At 42.7% G+C, this 25139-nt stretch overlaps 1 protein-coding gene across 2 annotated transcripts in view; it reads left to right on the forward strand.

Annotated features, from left to right (window-relative positions):
- Positions 1-214: 214 nt before the first annotated feature.
- ACVR1C (activin A receptor type 1C) overlaps positions 215-25139 on the forward strand; it is an 86597-nt gene continuing 61672 nt past the window's right edge. For both annotated transcript variants that reach the window (XM_090045689.1, XM_090045690.1), the window contains exons 1-2: positions 215-485; positions 21855-22085. In XM_090045689.1, coding sequence (XP_089901815.1) covers positions 413-485; positions 21855-22085 — 304 coding nt within the window. In that variant the 5' untranslated portion in view covers positions 215-412. The remainder of the gene's footprint in view (positions 486-21854; positions 22086-25139) is intronic.

The raw sequence follows: 25139 nt of genomic DNA on the forward strand, positions 1-25139 counted from the left end.
CAGCTACATCCTACCTGTATTACTCAACAACAGTAATATGATGCTATTCCTATAACTAGCATTACTATTAATACTAGGCTCCCGCTACACCTTGCATAAATGAATGAGACGACTAACGCTCTTGCTATGAGTACGCCCGCTAACAGTACTGGCAGGCGGCGCGACACCGCCAGGTAGTGCTTCACAGCAGCACTACAGGGCAGGACGGGAACCGCGGCGCGGCTCTTGTCCTGGCCGTGACTTGCCATGAGGGCGGACGGAGCCAGTGCGCCGCGCTGCCCCGGTGCGCGGGGGCGGAGGCGGCGGAGGCACCGCCCCCCGGTGCTGCTATAGCCGCGGGCGCGCGGGCGGCGGCGCGGAGCTGAGCTGAGCTGAGGGGCCGGCGGCCGGCGGAGCCCGCAGATGCGCGGCCATGCGGTGCGCGCCGAGCCCCGCGCTGCGGCCGGCCCTGCTGCTCCTGGGCGCCGCCGCCTCGCTGTGCTCAGGTACCGGGACCCGGACCGCGGCGGGCTGCTGCGGAGCCCGGGCTGGCCCCGCTCGGCGAGCGGCCGGGGCAGGGGTGCCCCAGGGCGCCCGCCGGGTGGTCGGGGCAGCTCGGCGTCCGTCCCCTCTGGCAGAGCTGGGGAGACGGGGCAGGTCTTCCAGCTCATGCAGAAGGGAATGAAGCGTCTGGATTTTCCCACATCCAGGGTCTCCTCAGAGAGTTTGGGTCTTGCCTCTCATTTTTTTCCCGCCTTCTGTTTCGTGTTGTCGGGATGCGGGTCAGCGGCAGTGTGCGCTGGCAGGGGATGGCGTGGCTTTCGGTGACTTGGGTTCGCTTCGGTTTCCCAAGCTCCTGCAGACGGCATGGCAAAGTCGGGATAGTTTAGGAAGGTAGGATTGGGCCCTTTGGAAACACTGCATCAATATTTCATTGGCACACTGGGGAAGAATAAACCGGCCCCGCTTACATTGCTTTCTTTTTTTTCTTTCTACCTTGCGTTCAGGGAGATTCGTAGAATAATGCTGCTGCTTGCTTCATACAGTGTAAATGGTAACCTGGAGACAAATGACTAGTACCTGACAGGTCAGCATAGGTGAGAGAGCCCAGTATTTTAAGCTGAAAATAATTTTCACTTTGTATATCTTCTAGTGCTACAGTGAGATCTCGGTGCGCGCTAAATGCACAGTCCTACCAGGTCCTCACCTTGTCAGAGGAGTGTGATCTGGAGATGGGGCATCCTGTCTGCCCGACGACCCTTCTTCTTCCCTTCCGTTCTGTGTCTTCCATCTCCTCGTGCCTGCCTTGTTCAGATTCTCTCATCTAGTAAAATTAGTGTTTGTTATACCATTGTTACACAAATTTTCTTAATATGCAGCCTATATCCCCCCTCTTAAATTTTATCTGCTTACTCTTTAGATAGCTACCTCCTTTTACACGAATTGTCTTCAGCGTTCCAAAATATTTAGTAAATGGTTTGCAAGGCTTACTTTTCTTCTTCACAGCTGTACTGCAGTGGGATTTGAGGGTTCTCATTTGTCGTTTTCTATATCAAAACCAAATTAGTTTCCTGTTGAAAAGTTTGGGTTGCCTGTGAGGTGGGTGCATTGTGTTCCTGCACACGTTTGAAGACTTACCTGTAAAAGTGGACTCCATCATTGAAAATGCTGTATTTATAAAGCAGCAGGTCTTAACTCAGGGGTGGGCAAATGCGGCCCACCAGGCCATTCTATCCGACCCATGGGGCTCCTAAAAAATTGAGAAAATTAGTATTTATCTGCCTCTGGCTGCCTGTCATGCGGCCCCTGATGGCTTGCCAAAACTCCCAAAATAATTGGCCGCTCCTAGCTTAACCAGACACTTCCTTGCTTTTTGTGGCTTGAGAAGGTGGGTGTCTCTTGAAGGCAATCTCCATAATTTGGGACCAGCGAGAATTGAGGGACTTTCCTCAGGCACCACCTGGGGTTACTAGGAATAAAGGCTACAGATGGTTAGAGAGCAGGTTCAGGCTGGACAGCAGGAGACATTTTTTTTACAGTTAGGGCTGCCAGGCTCTGGAACAGACTCCCAAGTGTGGTGGTGGTCTCTTCTATCTTGGGGGTCTTCAAGAGGAGGCTGGACAGATATTTGGCTGGGGTGACCCCGGCACCTGTTCCTGCCCGGGGCAGGGGGTTGGACCTGATGATCTGTTTAGGTCCCTTCCGACCCCAAGTACTATGATAATTTTAATGACATAGAATTAATTATACAATGGGAAAACTATGAGACTCTCCCCATGGTTGCTATGGTGTGGTTGTTTTTTGTGAGTAATGGAAACATATGAGTGTACAGCAAACATACAGGAGCAGATCTGTAACTCTTGCATACTGACTGATTTACCCAGCTCAAAGTTTGGTGCACGATATTTGTCCAAAACATCTGCTTTTTAAAAAAAACCCTATTATTTTCCATTCCCTTCATAAAAGGAAGAGGCTAAGTACACTGCTATTGAGAATAGTCAAATAAGTGTACACATCTAAGTACCAGAAGGTAGAGTCTATGTGTTTATCATGCAAGAAGCAACTGTATTAAAACATTATCACATGACTGTCCTGCCATGCCGCGAGAGTGTAGTCATAGTGAGCTATAAACACTCGAGTCTGGATTCTCAGTTACATTCTGCTTGCTTTGTACTGAAGATTACTGAGACATTTCATTATTAAACAATTTTAAAATACTAGCAAGAAAAAATAGCATATAATAGAGACCTTACATACCATATGTGACTAAAACTTGGATTCAGCTTAACTACCTTACACGGTTGTTTCTAACTTTTATTTAGGTCCGCATTTTCTCTGTATCATTATACACTTGGAGAAAAGGAAAGATACCAAAAACCAAAGTAATTGCAGTGTTCACACATGATGTAATTCACTGTTTAAAAACAGTTGCTGAACTGGGTGCCTGAAGAGTGGTTAATGTGATCCTATTATTAACAAAACAAAATGAACAAAACAACAGGGAGGTCCCAAGAAACTATATAAAATACGTATAAGAAACTAACTGAGATGATAATTTATTTTCTAGGTAGGAAATAGCAGCATAAAGGTAAAGTACTATGGTCTTTGTAATTGGATAGGATTATAGACTCTCAGAATTTAGTCACTAGTTTCTGCTAGGAATTGTAACAAAATATTGTCAAAAACATAGTACAGTGCTGCTTTGGATTTTTGAAAATTAAATATTGGTGACTTTTTTTCAAAAAGGAATTTTAGACCTTTTCTGCACTAGAAAACTGTCTCACAATATTAGCAGGGTTAGAGCAGTACAGACTTCCTCAGAGCCCAAAGTTATAGCACTATAAAACTACACCCTTAAAGAAAAAGACTAAGCTGTGTAAGTGTAAGGCCTGGTCTTCATTAGAAGTGCTACTAACATAGATTTGTCTGTTGTGGGGGAGAGGGAGGCTTTTAAATCCAGCTATTTACAGCAGTATAGTAACTAGCATGAATACAGGTTTGTGGCTGTATCATATCATGCTTTATAGCTTATTTCCCTTCCTATATGGAAATATACTCTATAAAGGTGATGACGACAGTATAGTTTAACTGTATCCATTGTCAGGAGAGAATCAGATGTCTGTTGCTTTAACAATAGTGATTATTCAAAGCACTAAACTTTTACTGTTAAAGGTATAAAGTTATAGTTCGTTATAACTGCAGCCACATTAAGGTTTGTTGCAATATAACAATACCAGTAAAAACCCATGCCCTTAATACACCCACAAACTGTGTATAGATCTTAGTAATGATACTATGAGAGGCAGTCCTGTCAAGGAGGGAAAAAGAGTGTAGAAGTTAAGAATCAGAATAAGAATGAATAGGTAATTATCATCTTGGAATAGGTATTAATATTAATATTAACATCCTAAGGAACAGCACTAAAATGTGAGTGAACTATTTTTATTGAAGCCTTTTAATTTATCTATAATATCTGGTAATAATATTGGTGGCTAGCTAGGATTTGATCTTTTCTTGTAAGTTCCTGTGAGCAAAACTGGGTGTGAATACGTCACATTACTACCTATACAAATTCTGTCTAGCCTGGAAGACTCTGACAACTTGGAAGCTAATGAAATGAAGACTTAAGTGAGGAGAATGAAAGCTGAGCAACTGCGAGGGGAAAAGGTGTGTAAATATATTATGTTGATTAATGTTAAAGACTGACAACTCAGACTGAAGAACAAAAATCTTTTTGGCTGCTTTCTTTAATTAAATTGTGAGAATTAACAATGTATAGTATCTCTTTTGAGATCCCCAAAAATCTTGAATAAAGTTGACATGATTCATTTCTAAAATAGTATATTGGACATACACAAATGTTTTAGACGTGGCTCACCAAGAGCATCCGGGAATGTCTCCTTGCTAAAAAGGAGGCTTATACCCAATGGAAAGAAGGGGTCATCACTAGGGAGGGCTATTCTGTAGTTGCTCGGGGATGTAGGGGGGCAGTTAGGAAGGCCAAGGCAGAGATGGAACTGGAACTAGCTTCCCAGATTAAGGACAATAAGAAATCCTTTTTTAAATACATAGGGGGTAAAAAGAAGGTCCCGGGTAATGTGGGGCCCTTGCAGGACGCGATGGGAAACTTGGTCGTCACACCAGACGGCAAAGCTAACACGTTTAACGATTTCTTTGCCTCCGTCTTCCTAAGTAGGGACCAGAACAGCACCTCCCTGCTGGGCCCCCCTCAGGCCCCGGGGGAGGCACACCTGGGCCACGGGTTAGCGAGGATTTAGTTAGGGAGCTTCTGGAGGGGTTGGACGTATTCAAGTCAGCCGGCCCGGATGATCTCCACCCTAGAGTTCTAAAGGAACTGGCCGAGGTCATTGCAAGTCCCCTGGCACGGAGGACTGGAAGAGGGCCAACGTGGTCCCCATCTTCAAAAAAGGCAGGAAGGAGGACCCGGGAAACTGTAGGCCGGTTAGTCTCACCTTGATCCTAGGCAAGCTGTTCGAGAAAATTATGCTGGCACACATCCAGGAGGGGCCAGCAGGGGACTGCATGCTTAGGGGCAACCAACACGGGTTCATCAGTGGCAGGTCCTGTCAGACCAACCTGGTGGCCTTTTATGATCAGATCACCAGATCATTAGATGCAGGGGTAGCAGTGGATATAGTCTTCCTGGACTTCCGGAAGGCTTTTGACACTGTCTCTCACCCCGTTCTCATTAAGAAACTGGGGGGCTGTGGTGTAGACACTCCCACAGTCAAATGGGTTGCCAACTGGCTGGAGGGCCGCACCCAGAGGGTGGTGGTGAATGGGTCCTTCTCAGCCTGGAAGGACGTGGGCAGTGGGGTTCCGCAGGGCTCGGTCCTCGGGCCCGCACTGTTCAACATCTTCATCAGCGATTTGGAGGAGAGGGTAAAAAGCACCCTGTTCAAATTTGCTGATGACACTAAGATGTGGGGGGACGTGGGTACATTGGAAGGATGCAACAGGCTACAATCAGACCTAGACAGGTTACAAGGGTGGGTGGACGAGAACAGGATTGGTTTCAACACAGACAAGTGCAAGGTGATGCACCTCGGGAGAAACAACCGGCACCATACCTACAGGTTAGGGAACTCCCCTCTTGTCAGCATGGAGGCGGAAAAGGATCTGGGGGTCATCATTGACTCCAAGATGAACATGGGCCGGCAGTGTGGAGAGGTGGTTAGGAAGGCCAACCCTCACCTTGTCATGCATCCACAGATGCATCTCGAGCAGGTCCAAGGAGGTGATCCTCCCCCCCATGCGGCACTGGTCAGGCTGCAGTTGGAGTACTGCGTCCAGTTCTGGGTGCCACACTTCAAGAGGGATGTGGACAGCATGGAGAGGGTCCAGAGGAGGGCCACTCATATGATCAGGGGACAACAGGGCAGGCCCTATGAGGACAGGCTGCGGGACCTGAACCTGTTCAACCTCCAAAAGAGAAGGCTGAGGGGAGATCTTGTGGCCTGTTATAAACTAGTCAGGGGGGATCAGCAGGCACTGGGGGAGTCCCTGTTACCCCGAGCACTGCCAGGAGTGACTAGGAATAATGGTCACAAGCTGGCAGAGGGTAGATTTACGCTAGATATCAGGAGGCGCTACTTCACGGTCAGGGCGGCTAGGGTCTGGGACCAGCTTCCAAGAGAAGTGGTGCAGACTCCTACCCTGGGGGTGTTTAAGAGGAGGTTGGATAAACATCTTGCTGGGGTCATTTGACCCCAGTACTCTTTCCTGCCATGGCGGGGGGTCGGACTAGATGATCTGCTCAGGTTGCTTCCGACCCTAGAAACTATGAAACTATGGAAAGCTAAGTAGGATTTGAATGTTGGTGTAAACATGATGCAAGGAAATATGATATTTGCATTGAAGCAACTGTGTATTTGAGAGAGAGACTAGGCAAAATTGGGGCACAAAATACCATTCTTCAGGATGCTTTAGTACACTGTGTCTGAAAGCTTGTGTAACATCTCTGCCAACTATACAGTTAGTTCAGTAAAGCTATCACTAAAAAAAACTAGATTTTTTATTGGCATCACGTTGACCACTCTTGAGGCACCTAGTTTAGCAAACTGTTTTAAAACAGTGAATTACATCATGTATGAACATTGCAGTTACTTTATTCTTTGATGTCTTTCCTTTTCTCCAAGTATATAAAGATGCAGGGAAGAAGAAAAAAACCTTGTTTTTTTTGGTGGCTCTAAGTAAGGTTGTTGCTGCTTTTATGTCCATAGATCACTGCTTGTTGTTCTCATCTTCTTGAATTTTTCCATGTCTTTTTGATATGAGCTTCTCACAGAGGTATGAATATTTTTCCACTAGCTTAAAATGTATGTCTGGTACAAACTGTATTTTGTTGCTAGTGCCTTTCTCCATTCAGAGAGTGATGCGTTTTAGAGATGAGCTGAACTTGAGAAGCATTTTGAGGTTCTTCAGGATGAAAGATGCTATGAAGTACAAATTCTTTTTTTCATGTGTAAACCATAAAATCTCTGTTTTGGTCTTTGAAACTTTGTTCAGTTCAGTTTTGTAACTTACATAGTTCTATTTTTTGTCATGAAGAATACTTTTTTTTTTATAAGGTAGCTGATTTTTTTTTTGTAAGCAGATCAGTGCTTGAACACTTTATATTTCACTAAAATCTCCCCGACAAGGCCCACATTTCAATCGTGTGACCTATGGAATAGTTTTCACAAAATATATTTGCTGCTGCATTTTGGGTAATTTTGATACTTTAATGTTTTTATTTTAAATGACACTTGACAAACTGGCCAGTTTTAGATTCAATATTACTTTAAATTTAGAAATGTTATTTCCGATGTCAACATTTGATGTCATTTTTTGCTCAGAGTAAGCCTATTTTTCCCTGAGGGAAATTTCCTCCTTTTCAATGGAATTGAACCTGTTTTAAAGTGCTACATTGCTTGTCTGCTATTGCCCCTGTCAGAGTTATCTATTAATCTCTTTGCCTTGCATGAAAGACACTTTATTTTCATTTTAAGAATTGGAAACAAGTTACTGTAGCCCTAGATTTATGAACTTGATTTCAGTTCTGAATAATGAAAACTAATGAATCTGGATGAAATAATACAATAATGTCAGTAGAAAACAAAACTGAAATTTTATCTGGTGGTGATATTATCTTTTCTTCTTTCATATAAAAAACTTATATTATCATGGTCAGAGTTGTCTTTTATGTTCAGTGGTCGAAGAAGAAATAAAATTATTTCCTCCTTGTGTGTAAAGGCTGGCAGAATAGCAGTCAACAGGTACAAGGATTAATCTCGCCCTTCTGCTAAATCAGGTGGAAGGAATTGGGCCAGGGTTCTTGCTGACCACTGCTGGCCCATGAAACTGGGAAATACTTTGTGTGACAGCAGAGGTTTAGCAGTTTCTTAGCTCTAGGACAACAATTCCCAACTGAGTGTTGTGTGATTCTCACTGTGGGTTGCTGCAAGATCTTTGAAAGGTGCCAGGAGATATGAGGAAATAGCCAAGGTTTGAAGAGATGAGCACAGGCTCAGGCTTGTTTCGCCAAGCTGCTCCCCCACCCCCCACTGCCCAGCCCCTCTACAAAGAGGTAAGCACTATAATAAATTATTTTTTGGAAATGGGGTGCTGCTTAATTCATAAAAGTTATAAAGGGGTGCCTTGAGTCTAAAAAGATCAATCACTATTCTAGGAGTCTTTGGAGGCATAACTGTGGTGCCTCTGAGATGAGTTTCATACCACCGTGTTAGGCTATTTGCTGATAGCACAATCTAGCTGTAAGTGAGTATAAACAGGAAATGCAGGTATTTGTGCTATAATGAGACCAACCTCTCTCAATTCTGGGATATTTTTTGTTCTTCTTTGACTAGGACAGTAAAAATTAAAGTTCACAATACATATAATAATTGCAAACATAAATACAGACAAAGTATTTATCTTTCCCACTCATCATGATTAAAGACAAAGTTGTGAATTCAGTAATGTTAATTATGTATTTATATTGTAACTTAGTTTCAATTTTAGTTTGAAATGTTCTGCCACTGTATAACCACAATAAGATGCTGTTGCGTGTTACAGATGGCACTGGATTATGATTTAAAGGAAGGTTAATGTCTTGATAACTGTCTTTATAGTAAAAGTTTATGAATTGAATTATAGAGCCCTCATGAATAGCAGGAAATGTTTTTCATTTCAGTTTTAAAAACTTTACCTAAATTGCACTAAAATAAATTTAAAATTGTATTTTTAAACCTATTCTAGAGCCAAATCATTAAATCTTTCACTTGTTCATTTGTATTATCATCGTGCTCTGCTGGTGCACATGTATCTGCAATATGTATGAAAGAGCCACTGGTAAAAACTGAACAGTAAAAGAAAAAAAAACCCCTTCTGCTATTGCTTTTTGTATTGTTGAGCTTGAATTAACAAATCCGTTACTAATTCAGATCGTTCTGCTTTATTTGCTAATTTGACTGCGTTGTGTACATGGACTGTCAGTACTACCTTGATTGCAGGGGAATGTTCTGTTTATGGATGCAAAATACTTTTTTTCCCTCATGTATGTGAAATCTAAAGGTTAATTCCAGCTCCAAAAGACAAATTGCTCTCTGCTTTACCTGGAGCAAGCCTCATCCAGTGAATTGCTGTGTGACCTCTATTCCTATAGACATTTATTCCCATTTCACTTCATTATTTTAATGTCTTAATCATATTATGCTCCAGTTATTCATGCCCCCTGGCATTTCTACACCGAAACTTCAGAATATCTGTTTTTTTTTCTTTTTTGTTTGTATTTTTGATAACACTGTGTATAATGAATGTGCCAGTTTCACCTGTGGGTTCAGTTAATTTTTCTTAGTTGTGTTGGTCTTTCACAAAGCAACAAAGGAAGAAGTGTGTGTGCGCGTACAGATTCTTAAAAAGCAAAACATTCACCTGGGTATTCCAGAGCAGTTGTAGTATCTAAACTTCATGAAGTATTTATTCCCCAGAATATAACTGCCAGTTTTATGCTTTTCGTTTGCTTCTACATTCCTTCCAGGGTCTTTCCCTATAGTGGCATTCTGCCCTTTTCAACAGTCTACATATGATGTGTATGGGGATGAGTGAGCTTCTTTAGTAGTTGGGCAACCAGGTCTGGATGCCTAACATAACTTTTGGAGGCCATAAAGCATTTCAATCCTGTCACTTTCTCCTAATTTCTCAATAACAAGAAAGTGTAGGAAATATCATTTGCCTTCTCTCTGACTCTAATCAAATTGTGATAGTTTTCTTTTCATTATTTGTTCAGAAGAACTCTTTTAAGCTTAAAACAGTTTCTCCTTCCCCCTTTTTGGTTATTTTGCTTTTCTTCATTTTGAAAACATATTATTTTACTTTACTTTTTTGTTTTCATTTTGAAAACATGTTTTTTTCTTTTTATTTCACTTTGGTTTCCACTACAAGTTATGTTCTTTGGCCTTTGCCAGTTCTCCTGAATCCCCAGTGATATAATCAGTAAAATACATTTTGCTACATCTGGGAAAATAAGTGTGAAATGGAGAGAGGTTATACATTCCTTTGGGATTTTTTCTGGAATAAATGTGAAGGGCTCGCTTTCGAATTCTTCATGGCAATAAGGAAATAGATCTAATGTGCTCCATATTTTATATTGGGGACTTGAAATGGACAGAGGGGCCTTGATATCAGCCTTTTGCTGTCCCTAAGAAAATGCACCAACATATGGCCATTTTATAACCCTTTAATTTAAAATATCACAGTTTGCAACTGTTTTGTAAAGACTTGGATTTTAGCAGCCAAAACACAATGGTTACATCTTTATGGATCACTGTTGAGCCTTAATATTCCTAGTACTGATCAGATTATGCATATACCATCCCCTCACAACTTTTCCTTATGATCAGGTAACATATACATCATTCCCATTTCTCCAAGTCCATTCATAGCATCTGATGAAGTAGGCTGTGACCTGCAAAAGATCATGTCTCTAAATCAGTGGTGCTTAACTTTTTGGCCTCCCATGCCAGATGAGCAGTGCAGGGACCAGTGCTCAGGCTGGTTTGGGTCCTGGGCCCCAGCTTTTCTGCCTTCCCCTTGCCCCCAGCCCTGTGTGCTGAGATTGGGTCCTGGTGGCTTGGTGCCACCCTTCTCTGCCCCCAACTTCTGCTAGGATTGGGTCCCAGGGACTCAGACCTGCCCCTTTACACCCCAAACATGCTAGGATTGGGTCCTGGGAGTTCAGTGCATCCCTTTCCTGCCCACACCAAGATTGGGCCTCAAATCCTAGTGCTACCCCCACCCTGTCCAGCTCTGCTTGGAGTTATCTATGGTTCTAGAAATTTGGTAGTAGGGGAGTGGTGGAATTCCCATGGGGAATTCTGCAGGCTGGAAGACAGCACCATGCACCAAATATGGCCTGCAGGCTGGGGGTTGAGCAGCCCTGCCCTAAACCAGGTCAGTTCAGGTCTCTCCCTCCCCTGCCTTCTGTCATCTCTGTGGAGTGACTGAGAATGGTCAGGATTCCTTAGGCTCAGAAGAGCTTTCTCTAAGTGCTGCTTTCAGCTGTTCCAGGCTAGAGTGTACCTGGAAACTGGAAGGGAAAGTGGGGAATGTCACTCATATGTTCTCCTTCCCCACCACTACTTCCACAGTGTCTGTTGTATTCAGCATTATTCAAACAGATGAACAGGGTTCTTGTCTTGACCTTGGATGATCCCATATTGTCCAGATTTATTGCATTAAAAAAATGGACGAACATGGGCAAAGCTGGACAACCATTTAAAAATCCTGCAGGATAAAGGCTTTTTCCTAAAAACAGAATGGGATACTAGGTCCACAGGGGAGGCTGTAATACCCCCTGGTGGCTGCATGACTACTGTCTCACACCAGCCCCTCAGGGTACCCTTCCTTTCCTCTTGCCTGCCATCCTTTGATGGAACTTTTTTTTTCTTTTGTAAGAGGGAAGGCTGGCCCAGGGTCCTAGAGTGAGCCCTAGTCTAGTTTTGATCAGCAGGTCTCTTCCATACCCACTTGCCCACAGTCTTGTTCTTCAAGAAGCTCACGGGCCAGCCAGAGGTAACATTCTCCTAGGCTTGGTCTTGGCCGAAGGAGATGATCTGGTGAGCGACTTGAATATAGAGGGTATCCTGGGTGACAGCAACTATGAAACCATCATGTTCACTGTCTGTATGAACATGAGCTGTCAGTGTGATGCTGTAGCCAGCAGAGGAAACAATACTCTGGCATATATCCAATGATACATCCCAAGTAAAACCAAGGAGGTGATTCTTCCACTTTCTCAAGTTTTTCTATGTCCTTGCTGACATGTGGCTTCCAAAACTGGATGCAGTACTCCAGCTGCAGTCTCATCAACGCTGAGCAGAGTTCAGTGAAGAGCCATCTGTATGATCAGAGACTTGCAAGTCAAGCCATATGAGGAAAGGTTGAAGGACTTGGGTCTCTGTGGCCTGAAAGAGAAAAAGCTGAGAGGAGACTTGGTAGTAGCTTACTGCTATATCAGGGGAATACATCAAGGGCTCAGTGAACAACTGTTCACCAGGACATTCTTGGGGAAAACCAGGAGTGATGGGCACAAACTCCTGGAAGGCCATTTCAGGCTTAACACTAGGAAAAACTTCACAGTTAGGGTGTCCAGACTGTGGAATAAGCTGCCTCCAGAGGTGGTGCAATCACCTACCCTGGAAATCTTCAAGAGGAGACTGGACAGTCACCTCGCTAGGGTCACCTGACCCCAGTTGTCTTTCCTGCGTAGTGCAGTGGGGCTGGACCTGATGATCTTGTGAGGTCCCTTTCAACCACTTACAATCTATGAATCTATAAGCCCAAGTGTGAGTCCCCCTGACCGTATCCATGTCCCAGGGCACCAGTTGTCTTAAGGGCTAATTGTGGCCTCCTTCCACCCCTACAGCCACCTCCATACCTTGCGAGTATGACTTCAAGTTGTCTGCTGCACCCTCCAGCCCATCTGTCACACACCTGTCAGCCAGCTGAGCCCCTGCCCTGGCAAATTTCTCTGTTTTCTCTGGGTACCTAGTCGTAATCCATTCTTCCCAGTTTAAGCCTGCTCTGACCCCAGCCTTTTGCTCTCTGGGCCCTGGTCCTTGCTTGGCAGGTTGCCCTGGTCCTATTCTAGCCCTCAGCCATCTGGGGCCCTGGCCCCAGGCAAAGCTGCTTCCTGTACACCAGTCTCTTTTTTTTTTTCTCCCCGTGGTCAGATGCTGAGTCCAGAAGTGCCAGTGGTGCGCATGGAAGTGCCAGCGGCACTTCCCCCCGCCTGTCACCTAAGCCGAAAGCACTCGCTTTCGGGGGGGGCACCAGTGCTCTCAGGGGGGGCACGTGCACCCCCATGTACCCCTTACGCATTGCCTATGTTGTACCAGGACCCATTTGTAAATATCAATGGCCAGTCCTGACGCAGTGCCCCTCACTCCTGACCCACTTCCCGGAGGTCCCAGCCCCCCAGTGCATGGGACAGGGTGTGGGTGTGTGGGTTATGGGGAGCCCCAAGCAGCCTCTCACGGGCTGGAACTCTGCCAGCCTGCAAGGGAAATGCCACAGTTTCCCACATTTTTCTCCTTTAAAGAAGAATCCATTTTTCAAGTTTGTTGATCCATTTTTATAAAGTTTTTTCCCTGCAGTTTTTTCATATAGTCTTGTGAGCCCCTTTCAGGTTGTGACCCATGGTGTTGAGAAATGCTGCCGTAAAGTAACAGGAGCCTCTGGCCCCCTGATGCAGATAAAAATCTGTTCCGCAGTAGTGTGGTGGGGTTCTGGTGCTTGAGAACAGGTATTCATACAAGCCAGTTTGGGGTTTGATGGTATTCAGAATCATAAAAAAAAGTTGTTTCATAATCCTGTTTAGTAGGTGCTGTAGAAACAGCACAGGTCATATGGTAAATGGAACTACTCTGTGTAGTACAACAGTAGAAAATACCATTTTTTTTTTTAGGTGGCAGGTGGAAAAGTGCAGGGTGTGTAGGTGAATTTGTCCATGACTCTTTTCTAAACCCTTTGTGGACTTAAATCCCAGTTGATGCTGAGCCCTTTTAGTTTTGAAGCAAATTGTTATCTTTTACTTTGGTCAAATAAAGTTGCTGGGAAATGTCCAGAACCACATAGGTATGTAGAGCATCCAGAATCCTAGGAATATCTTTGATCAATTCTCAATTTCAAGTAGCCCACTAATATACCAGAATAAAAATGAAACTATCTGTTATTGTTTTGGACTGCAACAATACAACCTGTTCCCCATCTTGTATTTAGCCTCAGAGAGCTGGGAACAAGTTGAACAGGGCTTTGTTTGAAGCAGCTGAATAAGTTCCTAAAGGAGGCTTATCTTCACACTCCCGGTTTACTATTCCACAGACAATTCTTATGTTTTTGCATAGAGATGGTGGTTTCTATCTTCACTGATTGTCATATGATTTGATAAGAAATACTTATTTCTTCCTGCATCATGACAGCATTACTGTTGAATTTGAGGATTGTCTTCTCAGACAGTTTCTCTTATTCATGTCCTGTACAGAGACTTTCCAGTTGAAACAAGCATGCAACAATAGAGATTTTGGACTATCTTAGATTCAGGATAAACCTTAACATATGGTGCCATGAAAGTAATTTGTAGGCTTGGGCTGATTATGAATACTATCAGGCACAAGCTGTCATCTCAGATGAATGTTTAACAGAAGGTGACCATAAACGCATACTATCACGGAAACAAAAATCAAATTATTTTTGAAAAGCTGTTAGTAAATTTGGTTTTAAACAGACCTGTTTCAGTGAACCCAGAGTGCATGAAACCTTCCTGAAAATTCTTGTCATTCTCTCCCTGAATTGCAAGCTATTGTATCTGTTGTCAAGGGATTATTTTGTTATCCATTCTCTCAAATGGTGGGTACAGAGAATCAGATTTTTTTTAAGGGATCCATCCATTAGTGAATCAAGAAGAGCAATAGTTATGTCAGATCCCAGCAGGGGATATTGGATAGGATTCATTCCATGTCCTACTTCAATCAAGGAAATGAACAGTAGAAAAAACAAGAGCACAACATCTACTGGACTGTAGTGATTCATTGAGACCTTAGAGCACTCTTCCTTCTGGGGTAGGGGAACAGATTTATTTTGGTTGTGACAGTCAACATGACTACTTTCAATTATAATCTAGGAGGAACGCTACCAGTCCTACCCCAGAGAAAAAACTGACATACACCTTTTTGGCAAAGGAAAGATATGTATGAACTGTCTACCAAAGAAGAAATAAACAGGACTTACATGGCAGAGTTGGATTCAACAGAATAGAACCTTACCCAGAAATATTCTTGGTTGTTTTAAGTCAGGTAATGACTTAGCATTTGACCTCTTTGTATGTGGAAACAGCAATAGTATTCAGTATAACTTACTTTTAAAATTACCATGTGAACTGCCCTACTGCCTCTAACAACAGAACCCAGGATTTGAGGTGGTGAATGAATCTTGCAAAACTGGGCAAGGTCTCTGCTGTGTGTTGTTTAACTATCATGTTAAACAAATAGATTGTAGCCTTGAATTTCTTTTACAGAGCCTTAAGGTGCTTGTATAAGAATGTCTAAACTAAAATGTCGAGTTTCTGTAGCATGTCATTGATATGTTCAAAAAAGCATTTGTATAAATCTTAACATTAAATGTTTCTCCAGTCATAGAATGTGAGTAAAGCATGACTTTGGAATATCTCTCTTCTCCTTATAATGACACTGCTCAAGCAGAACTTTACTTCCTCTCTATCAAGGTAGGTTTCTCAATAGCTGCTAAATTGTCAGCCGTGTTTTTGAAGTTGGATATGTCTTCTGCTGAAATCCAGCATTGCATTTTTAATCCAGAAAATAAGTTTTTAAAGCTGTCACATCATTCATTTCCAAAATACTTTTAAAAAGTAGTTCTTCCTACTGTTAAGCATTAAAACCCTGTAGTTAAGAGCACTGGCAACATTTGGTAGAGTGGTCTTTTGTCCAGAATTGAAATATGCTAGACAGCCACATAAATCCCCATATCACTGGCATTTCTGGCAGAAATCTTATCAACACTTTGATGGCAAGAGAAAGATGGAAGTGATTTAATACAACTCATCTTTTAGGCTTATATTTAAAGACCTACTCCTTTTAGTGATAGAAGCTATAATTTAGAGATGTTCTCTTACAGAAGACTGAGGAGGCTGGGAATTGGGAGATGGTCCCTGAATAAGGGGGCAGCTAGTTACTGAGTGAGTTCGAGAGAGACAGAGGGACTGCAGAGGTTGTCTAATGCTCCACAATTAAAGTTTTGTTGTTTAGTTCTCATTCATGTATGCATGTATTTATTGAACTTGGTGATCACTGCCATGGTGTTAGAAGTGGTTAATGAGAACTTGAAAGAATTTGAGTTCCAAACTGAAACAGAAGTTGAAAACTGAGAGCAAGCGAAGTAATGCAGCCACTTGGAAGGACAAAGACTTCTGTAAGTGATCTTCTTGAAGAGTCTAAGTAAAAGGACAGTTAGTTATGGAAGTTTTACAACTTCCACCTGCCCTTCTGATGTTGGGGAATATAGGAGAGAAGTGGTTGTTGTCAGGCAATGGTTTGTTTGATACCTAACAGGCACAGGAGCAGAGGATAAGAATGACAGAGTCCAAATCATCTACATTGCAAATTGTGGAGGAGGGAGCCCTGACTTTTTTATAACACCTTTACCTTTGAAGAAGGCCAAAATACACAGTTTAGAGGAATACTGTCCACATTTGAGGAGTATGACAAGCCAAAAAAAGAATAAGTCTCTTGAAAGATGCATTATTTTATATGCAATCAAGCAACAGAACCAAGTATAGATTAGTATGTTACTTGAAGGGATCAAGTAAGAACTAGGCATCTGGGTACTTGCCAGAATCTCTAAAATTAGAGATGGGGTTATTTGTGGCATTGCAGACACTGCATTACAAAAAAAGCAATTGTTCGGGAGACTTGTCCTTAACAAAGACTGCCCAAATATGTAAGGCAGCAGAAACTGTGCAGGCCCAAGCTGCAAAGCTGAATCCACCAAAAGAGGTTGCCCATGCAGTAGGCATGAAAGACTCTGACCAGAAAATCCACCTCACAGGGTGGAATTTTCTGCTGTAAGAAACCACCTCACAGGGTAGACTCCTCCATCAGGAAGAAGGCTACTTAGGGAGAGAGAGCAAATATCCAAGTATGCAGCAAATATGGGAGGCAACATGGCCCTAAATGTGCTGTATTTGGAAAGCTCTGTCTTGACTGCAACAAAAGGAGACATTTTGCCAAGTGCTGCAGATCTCAAACAAAAAAAAATTCACGTGCATACAGTTGAGAACATACCAGAAGGAAATGTATACAGATACAGGTTTCCCTCAGTTTATGCAGGTTCTGTATATGTGAATTCACTCTTTATGTAATGACTCCTTTTATAACAAAAAATTGTTAAATGCGATGTAAATTAACTTTTAGGCGATTGGTGTGGTGGAAGCCTGCAGTCAGCTGCTTTGTGTGGTGCATTGTGGGAGTGACATGCGCCAAAATCCCACAGTTTCCTGCGTAGACCTGTGCTCCTTGCTCGTTGTCTGCGACACGTGTTTCTGTAGTTGCTATTACCATTATGATAGTGCCCTGTGCTTGCGTGTACAGCCCGCTGTTGGTGGGTACCAAAATTGTCTTGTAAAAGTGGTAGAAATGGGTCTGGAGGTCAGGACAGTTGAGATCTTGGAATGTATCCCTATTTGTTACATTGTAAAGTGTGTTCCCTTTATGCGAACTTGAGTTATGTGCTGTTTTCCAGGAACACATGTACAGCATAAAGTGAGAGAAACCTGTACGATAGAATCCAGTAAAATCAATGACAGCGACTGGATTTTGCCAGTGCAAGAAACAATTGTTTCATTTAAATTGGACACTAGCTCAGGTTACTATTCTACCAGGATACGAATATAGAAAATTAAAACTGACAGCAAAAGCAAGTCCAACAAATATCAAAATAACTGGCTATTCAGGAAAAATATACCAGTGAAAGGGAGATGCACTGTTAGCATCCAATATAAGCACAGAGTATAAAAACTCATTGTGGTACCTCAGGAGGTGGCACCAATTTTGTGTCTGCCAGCTTGTGAGAAACTATAGTTAAGTGAGTGCTTGCACCACAAGAGGACACAACATTCATGCTACCTGATGGTCCTCTTGGCCATCATGGCCAAAACCTGGACAGTCTTTTTAGGAAGAAACCAATTTTTCCAGTGCACAAGAACCAACTGTGTCCCTATGGGAAGAAATGCATGTCGGCGCAGAAAGAGGAAATCAACCATCTGTAGCTAATGGACTTTGTGCAATGTGCAGAAGCTGCCAAAAGTGCAAGTCAACTGGATTCCACTATATAAGGACTCAAGTTTATCAAGACTTCAAGAAAAAGCTTTCCAAAAACAATTGGAAGCCAGGTCTGATACCTGACCAGCTTGAAAAGAACTTCAAAGTTCCTGAACAACTCACAGAGACTTGCTAAAGGAGCTGCAGAAAAAGGGGATTAGGAAAGTGAGTGATAAAGACACTTCAGAGTGACATCGTGGTAGCCTTTCTGTAGGTATATGTTTTAATAGTTTTTTGTGTTAATAGACTTCTGTAGGTATTATTAAAGGAGAAGATATAGTGATGGAAGTTAGAACAGGGGTTAGTGAGTGAGTGAGAGCAGGTGTAAAGGTAGGCAGTTATTTGGGCCCGTGAGCCACAGGGAGTGTTGCTGACCTGTTGCAAGCTGGTTTGGCACCCTCCCCAATCCTGCAACAACTTGCCAGAACTCCCTATGTGGGATGGTGCTGTGGGTGGGTGGGGAGTGATGTTTGAGAGTTGGTGGGTGGAGCTGGGATCATGGGGCTGGAGCTGGGGCAGAGCTGTGATCTGCTCATTGCACACCCCTGTGACAGGTATGGGTTCTGCAGGCAGGGGAATGCAGGGAGCAGTTCACAGGTCTGTTCTGGTCCTGGCCCGTCAGTGGCCTGCGAGCCTGGCCTCCGCTCCCCACCTGGTTGTATGCCTTGCCTGCATGACTTCTGGCTTGTCTCCATGGAGACCCCAGGATTGTGGGGCAGTGACAGCACAGGGCTGGGGCAGAGCTGCGATGTGCCCCCCACACATCCCCACATTCTGCCCTGGTCCCACGCTGTCATGGCTCTGTAATCCTGGGCTCTCCATGAAGACTGTCCGGGAGCCACATGGGGAACTGCATCTTCAGCTGGGATCTCGGGATGGCGACAATGCAGGGCTAGGGCCAGGGCAGAGCCATGATCTGCTCCCTGTGTGCTCTGCCTGCAGAACCCATGCCCATTTCAGGGGTGTGCAGGCAGTGGATCATGATTCTGCCCCAGTCCTGTACTGTAACTACCACAAGATCCCAGGGTCTCCCTGGCCCTGCCTGCCCATTTTGCTCTCAGACACTGCTTACCACCAGCCTGCAGCCCCATCTCCTCTGCTCGACTACACACCCTGCCCACATAGGTCCTGTCACTGGTGGTGGGTGTGGGATGGATGGGCTGAGGTGCCTGGGCAGTGGGCCAGGTTCAGCGGTGGCCTGAAGGAGCCTCTGCTGCTGGGGCATCTGGCAAAAGGAGTCCAGTCACTGTGCTGCCCCAGCACCACTGCACACTGAAGGCGGTGGGACTGGGCTGCCCTTCAGACTGGGACCAGGCGGGACCAAGGGACCCACCATGGGCCAGGCAAAATCATTCTATGGGCTGGATCTATTTGCCCACCCACGGAGTTAGAGAGAGACAAAGGGACTGCAGAAATTTCCTACTGCTCCAGGTTTGTTGTTTGATTCTTCTCATTCATGTATTTCTGTTCGTTGAACCTGGTGATCACTGATCACTACACTTCTTAGCTTTGGAGGAACATTGCTTTAAGAATTTTTGGCTTCAACATGAAGAAGATATCTGTGTCTACTTGAAAGCACAGATTTGACTTGGTATGGAAATAAATTGCCAAGAGTAGAGAGCAAAATTGGCATCCAAGGATTTGGACTTGTTTAATGAGTTTCTTATACTGTGCAGTAGGAGAAATTATTGTGCTATATGACACACACACACACACACACACACACACACACACACTCACTCTTTCCTATATATAAAGGAGTGTGTGTGTGTGTAGAGGATAGTGTGCGTGTGTGTGTATACTTTCCTAAATTTTAAATGGCATAATGTATTATACTATTTATATTTCATATTTTAATTTTAGGAAACTATAGTTGAGTTATCCTGCTTGTAGATGGAAGTTACACACACACGCGTTTTAACTAGAAGTTACTTCAGGAATCAGGATGTTCCCTACTTAGAGACTGACAGATCTTTTTAGTCCCCAAGCTGTAAGCAGGTTGAAGTACCCATTAGAGCAGATGTTTTAGAAAGGCAATTTTCAAGTAATCATGGATATATTTTCTATTTTTTCTTGTTGTTTGTGCTATTCTAATCTTGTTTGTTTTGCTATTTTTGTTCTACCTTGCATCTGAGTTTTTTTACTTTTCCATTTTTGGTGGTCTTATCTTTAATATAGGTATAAAATAAGTAGCAGAGCTCAATTAATGCTATTACAATATTTTTGTAAATACTTTTTAAAATGAAAACCTGTGGCATGTGTGCGTTTCCACAAATATTTGAATTTTTAAACTCGAATGTCAAAATTGTAGCTAAAAATTAATTTAAAAATGTATATTCATTTGTGACGTGTGAAATTTCACATGCTCTGTAGATTAGCTATGAGAGTCAGGTTAGTAATGGGAAACAGTACCATTGCCTGTTCTGCTTATGTGCCCTCTCTCTTTCCCATGCCCTTTGTCTTATCTATTTGGAATGCAAGGACTTTGGGGCAGGGTGGTTTTGTACTCCGTGTTTGTACAATGCCTACTGTAATGGGACCTCATTCTCGGTTTGCTCATAGGCACTGTGGTAAGAAACATGATAAATAACAGCAACGTTCAATTAATTATGTGCTTATTATTTTGCAAGACTTAAATGTGACACGTTTTGTATTATGTAGCAGTGGTACTTAAGATATTTTAATTTGTATCAACTTTGGCCCATTTTATACTCATACTTAAATATTTGCTGCATTTTTTTATCCCTACAAAACAGATGTGGATTACTGTGTCAGTGAATATTTTTCAAAGATTACCGCTAAAATAAAATTTCTTAAAATAATCCCTCAGTTCTGCTTTAGCTCATAGTAACAGAACTTCACCTTGCATACCTTGTGGTAGGCTATGTCTTAATTAAAATCAGGAGTCCAGCTATGTCTTGACTCAGTCCTGTTCCTGGAGGCTGTTGGGAGCTTCCCTGTGCCCTCACGGAGCCCCACTAAAGATAGTGATACATCATGTGGGTTTAGGGTTCTGAATTCCTGGACCATCTTGAAAACCCTGACCCCTATCATAGACTTTTATATAACTTTTCAAAGATAATGAGGATGGGTGAGGGTGAACTTTTAAAGATATTCTCTAAAAACATGCTGGATGCGCTGAGATAAGGTTCTCTTCAGAAATGATACAGTATAGTGAGTATTATAATATCACCATAGATTGGACAGACATGGCAGAAAAGTCAGAAATTATTTCCTTCTGCTGGGAAGACCAACATTAATACTTGTTCTTCATTTTATTTTGATAGCATGAACTGAAAAATGGCCATGGCACTTCTTTTCAACAGTGCCTGTGAAATGTAGTCTTTACCTATTAAACTTAATTCCCTTAGATTGCATATTTTGATTTAAATAATTACAGAAATGGAAATCTTAAAAATTAAGCTTATAGCACACAAATGACTATTTAGGTGGCAGAAACTATTTCTGTAAGATCCCTGAGGAACAGTCAAGATTCATCTTTTTTCATAGTAGTTCCTAGTTTATATTTGGTTTATGTAGGAAAAAAGCATATGGTAATATAACTTAAAATGTTTTGTATTAAAGTATAAAATTTCCCATCTGAGCACCTTAAACATGCTTTGTGATAGATACTTGATTTAAACCTGCCAATACCTTGGCAATGTAAGTGTGTTTTATAATTATACAGATGGGTGCATTATAGTACAGAAATGCAGTAGCTATGATTCAGGAAATCATTAAAGCATATTAACTAGACTTCTCACATACTTGAAATCAGGCACATCCCTAAATAGTGGGCTGAAATGGATGAACTTAAGCATACATGTCGAGTTAAGCATGTACTATACAAATGCAGGAAGTTTAATTAATCTTTGGTAGAATTGAGACTAGATTCAATAAATCCAAGTTTGCTTACCTGAGCAGAAAACCATTTCCTTCCTGGGCATTTTTCATTAATTACTTTTTTACAATATTTTTCAGGTCTAAAGTGTGTATGCCAGTTGTGTGAGCATACAAACTTCACCTGCCAAACTGAAGGAGCATGTTGGACTTCAGTCATGCTGACTAACGGCAAAGAAGAAGTGATAAAGTCATGTGTATCTCTTCCAGAATTGAATGCTCAAGTGTTCTGCCATAGTTCTAAAAATGTAACAAAAACAGAGTGCTGCTACACTGACTTTTGCAACAACATAACTCTCCATCTGCCAGCAGGTAAACAGCATCTTACTGTTAGGTTTTCCTTGAATAATCTTGACAGAAGGAAAGATATGTAGCAATTGTTGAAAGCTTAATAAGCCCTGGTGTGACAAAATGCAACTAAATGCAAGTTGTAAAGAACAGATGTAAAACATAAATTTTACAGTATTTCAATAATATTCCAAACCGCAAAGAAAATTCTAATCAGTAATTACTACTGGGGAGGGGCCACAGAGGGATTTGAATTAACTTCTACCTTCAGACATTCATATGTGATTCTAATGGCAGCCAAAGAGAAGTATAGATGTCTACCAGGTCAGAATGCTGGCTGAAGGAAGCAAATTGCATTGCCAAACATACATATCTTTCTATGCTAGTGTATCTTAATTCAGAATTCTAACTGATTTATTGATATTTAAATCTAGACCTTTTACACAGTTGTACGCAGCGTACCAGGGCCTTGTAAGTATTGTTACTTTATACTGGGCAGTAACACAGACATAAATTTTGGCTGTTAATGAGATTAGTCTTAGAGATCTGTGTATGCTGCTGAATGAAAAGAACTTAAAGACATTACCTGACAGTATATGGTTCTTTATTAGTGAATAATAGAACAATAATTCCTGCCGAAAGGCTTTTGCAGTCTAAACTGGATGTACCAACATTTATATGACAGTCTTGATTAAATGTCTAAGATAGAAAACAGGGTAGAAAAGTTTGAGAATATCACTCTAAGAAGAAAGAAAACTAGACACTCACTATCTGGGTAGTTAATTGTTTGTTTGAAGCTCCTGTGTCATCTGTGGGCTACAGATCAGTGCAATGGCTGCATAATGCTTAATCCCAGCATTTGTTTGTTACAAGTCATGAGTGTTACCCTTTCTTTTAATTTTGACTAGTTGTTTATAAGAGTCCTGTGAACTGTCATTTGATAAAGGTGGCTGGGAAATTAGAGCTTGTGACAGGAGTATCTCTACCGGAGCCTTTCTACTGGTGACTCCACCTTCCTGTTATGGGCCAACCGCCTACTTACTTGCCTGCCATGCCTTGATCTTAATTGATTAATTGACTGATGTAATTAGCGGGAGGCTGCACACTTTATGCACCCTGGTGCCGGGGCGCCATCTGTGGCTCCTTTTCCACCCCTACACTGCAGCCCAAGCCTCGCAGATGGTACTGACATAGTTTTTGACCTGGGCCCTGTTTTGACTTGGCCCTCTCCTTGGGGCTTCTTGCTGCTCCCCCCTTGCTCTGGGGCTGGGGCCAGTCCACCCCAAATGCTGCGCCATCTCTGGCGCCAGGATCCCCACATTACTGTGGAATCCCTATGAGGCCTCCTCCAACCCCTAAGAGCCTCACCCGGTCCTCCGGTCAAAAGCAGCGAACACAAAAACACAAAGTCCCCGGGCTATAACATAAAAAACTAAACCGTCTGGCCAAAAAACATTCAATCCCTACTGAGAAATACTCCAACCCGTGGCAGCGATCAGCGGATGCTCATGCAGTCGGGCTTCTCCCCTCTGTTTGGACTGGCCGAGCTCCCCCTCCCTTGGCCGCCAGAGGGGAACTGCCCCCCTGGCCTCATGCCTGGCGCTTAAGAAGGGCCAAGCCCTGCCCCTTCCTGTCAGCTGTCTCCACCAGTTGCTCTAGCAACCAGCACCTGTGACTCTGGCTGCCCTGGTGACTGGCAGCTGAGCCTCCCCCTTCTTGCCACTAGGGGTCTCTCCCAAGCTGTTTTGTGCTCTCAGGCACAGGGCACCTGAGTGCTCTGCAACAGAGCTCATATTAGAATGTTTACATGGTAGAAATTTTTTCTTAGTTGCTTGTTAATATTAAGTTCAGAAGGGGAAAGGTAGAGCCAAACAAAGAGTGCACAGTATAACTATTTTTACAGTTCAGGTTCATCACTCTATATTATTTGGGACAAAGGCTTTATGAGACATCATCTCCATCTGTACTTTTAGCAAGTTTGTAAGTGTGTCTTGAACTTTTAAATTCTGCAAACAAGTGTAGCAGCGGACTGTGTAGCAGCTTTATGGTCAGTATTACATTGGTATCATTGCCTTGCCCAGTAAGTGTAAGATTCCTGGTTCCAATTACAGATGCAAGTCTGAGGAAAGGATTTACTTTTCCTGGAACACGATAACATATGTTTGGTGCCACATTTGTGTCTGGCAGACTCAAAGTTATGACTCAAAGTTGTGTAATTGAGAGAACAGGATTCATTGCTGGGTTTTTTCCATTCTAACGTTAGATTTTATTTACAGATATAGACTATGCTTCTACCCTTCATTTTTAATTAATATATTTCCAATAAATCATCCAATACACTACCTTTAAGACATGTAGCATTTGGTTGTAAAGCCTGTTACCTTATAAAGGTTAATTTGTTTACTGTCTGTATTGATAAGTCTTGTATAGTAGGTCTATGTGTTATGATGTTATGTAGTACTCTACAGAGAGAATTAGGATAGCTCCTTTGAAGATGTTATAACCTAGGCTAGGAACCATTGTATTTATCCTGGGAAAAGTTTCTTCCTGGAACAGAAAAATCCCAGGATTGACATGTAGACATATCGCCCTTTCAGTTGGGGTTTAGTGAGTGTCTGCATGCACTGCTGCTTTTTTGCCATTGATTCAATGATGCAATCCCAGAACAGCTGTTCAGATACACTTCTTGATGTCCCAGGACAAACTGTTAGCACTTTTTGTCCTGCGAGCCTTTTTAGGATTTGTCATAGTGACCTGTAGGACATTGGTTTGAGGAAAGTAGAGGGATTTTTGATGAGACCAGCAGAGGAAGGATTCCTGGAAAAAGATGGGGGTTGAAGATGCAGAGTTTTAGAGGGTGTGTCTACACATGCAGTTAATGTGACTGAATGAACTCAATTTGAGCCAGAGTAAACTAAGCAGTAAGGCACACATGTAGATGCACCCAGAGAGTTACATAAGAGAAGGGTAAAAATTGGAAATGTGAGACCAGAGAGAAGAACAATTAAAATAGGTAGAGTAGGAGTGATGTGAGGAGCAGGTTGAGGGTTTAAAGGGAATTAGATCAGAGGCATAGGT

This window comes from Crocodylus siamensis, chromosome 4 (assembly GCF_052110815.1).
Source record: "Crocodylus siamensis isolate JL-2025a chromosome 4, ASM5211081v1, whole genome shotgun sequence".
NCBI classification, from domain to species: Eukaryota; Metazoa; Chordata; order Crocodylia; family Crocodylidae; genus Crocodylus; species Crocodylus siamensis.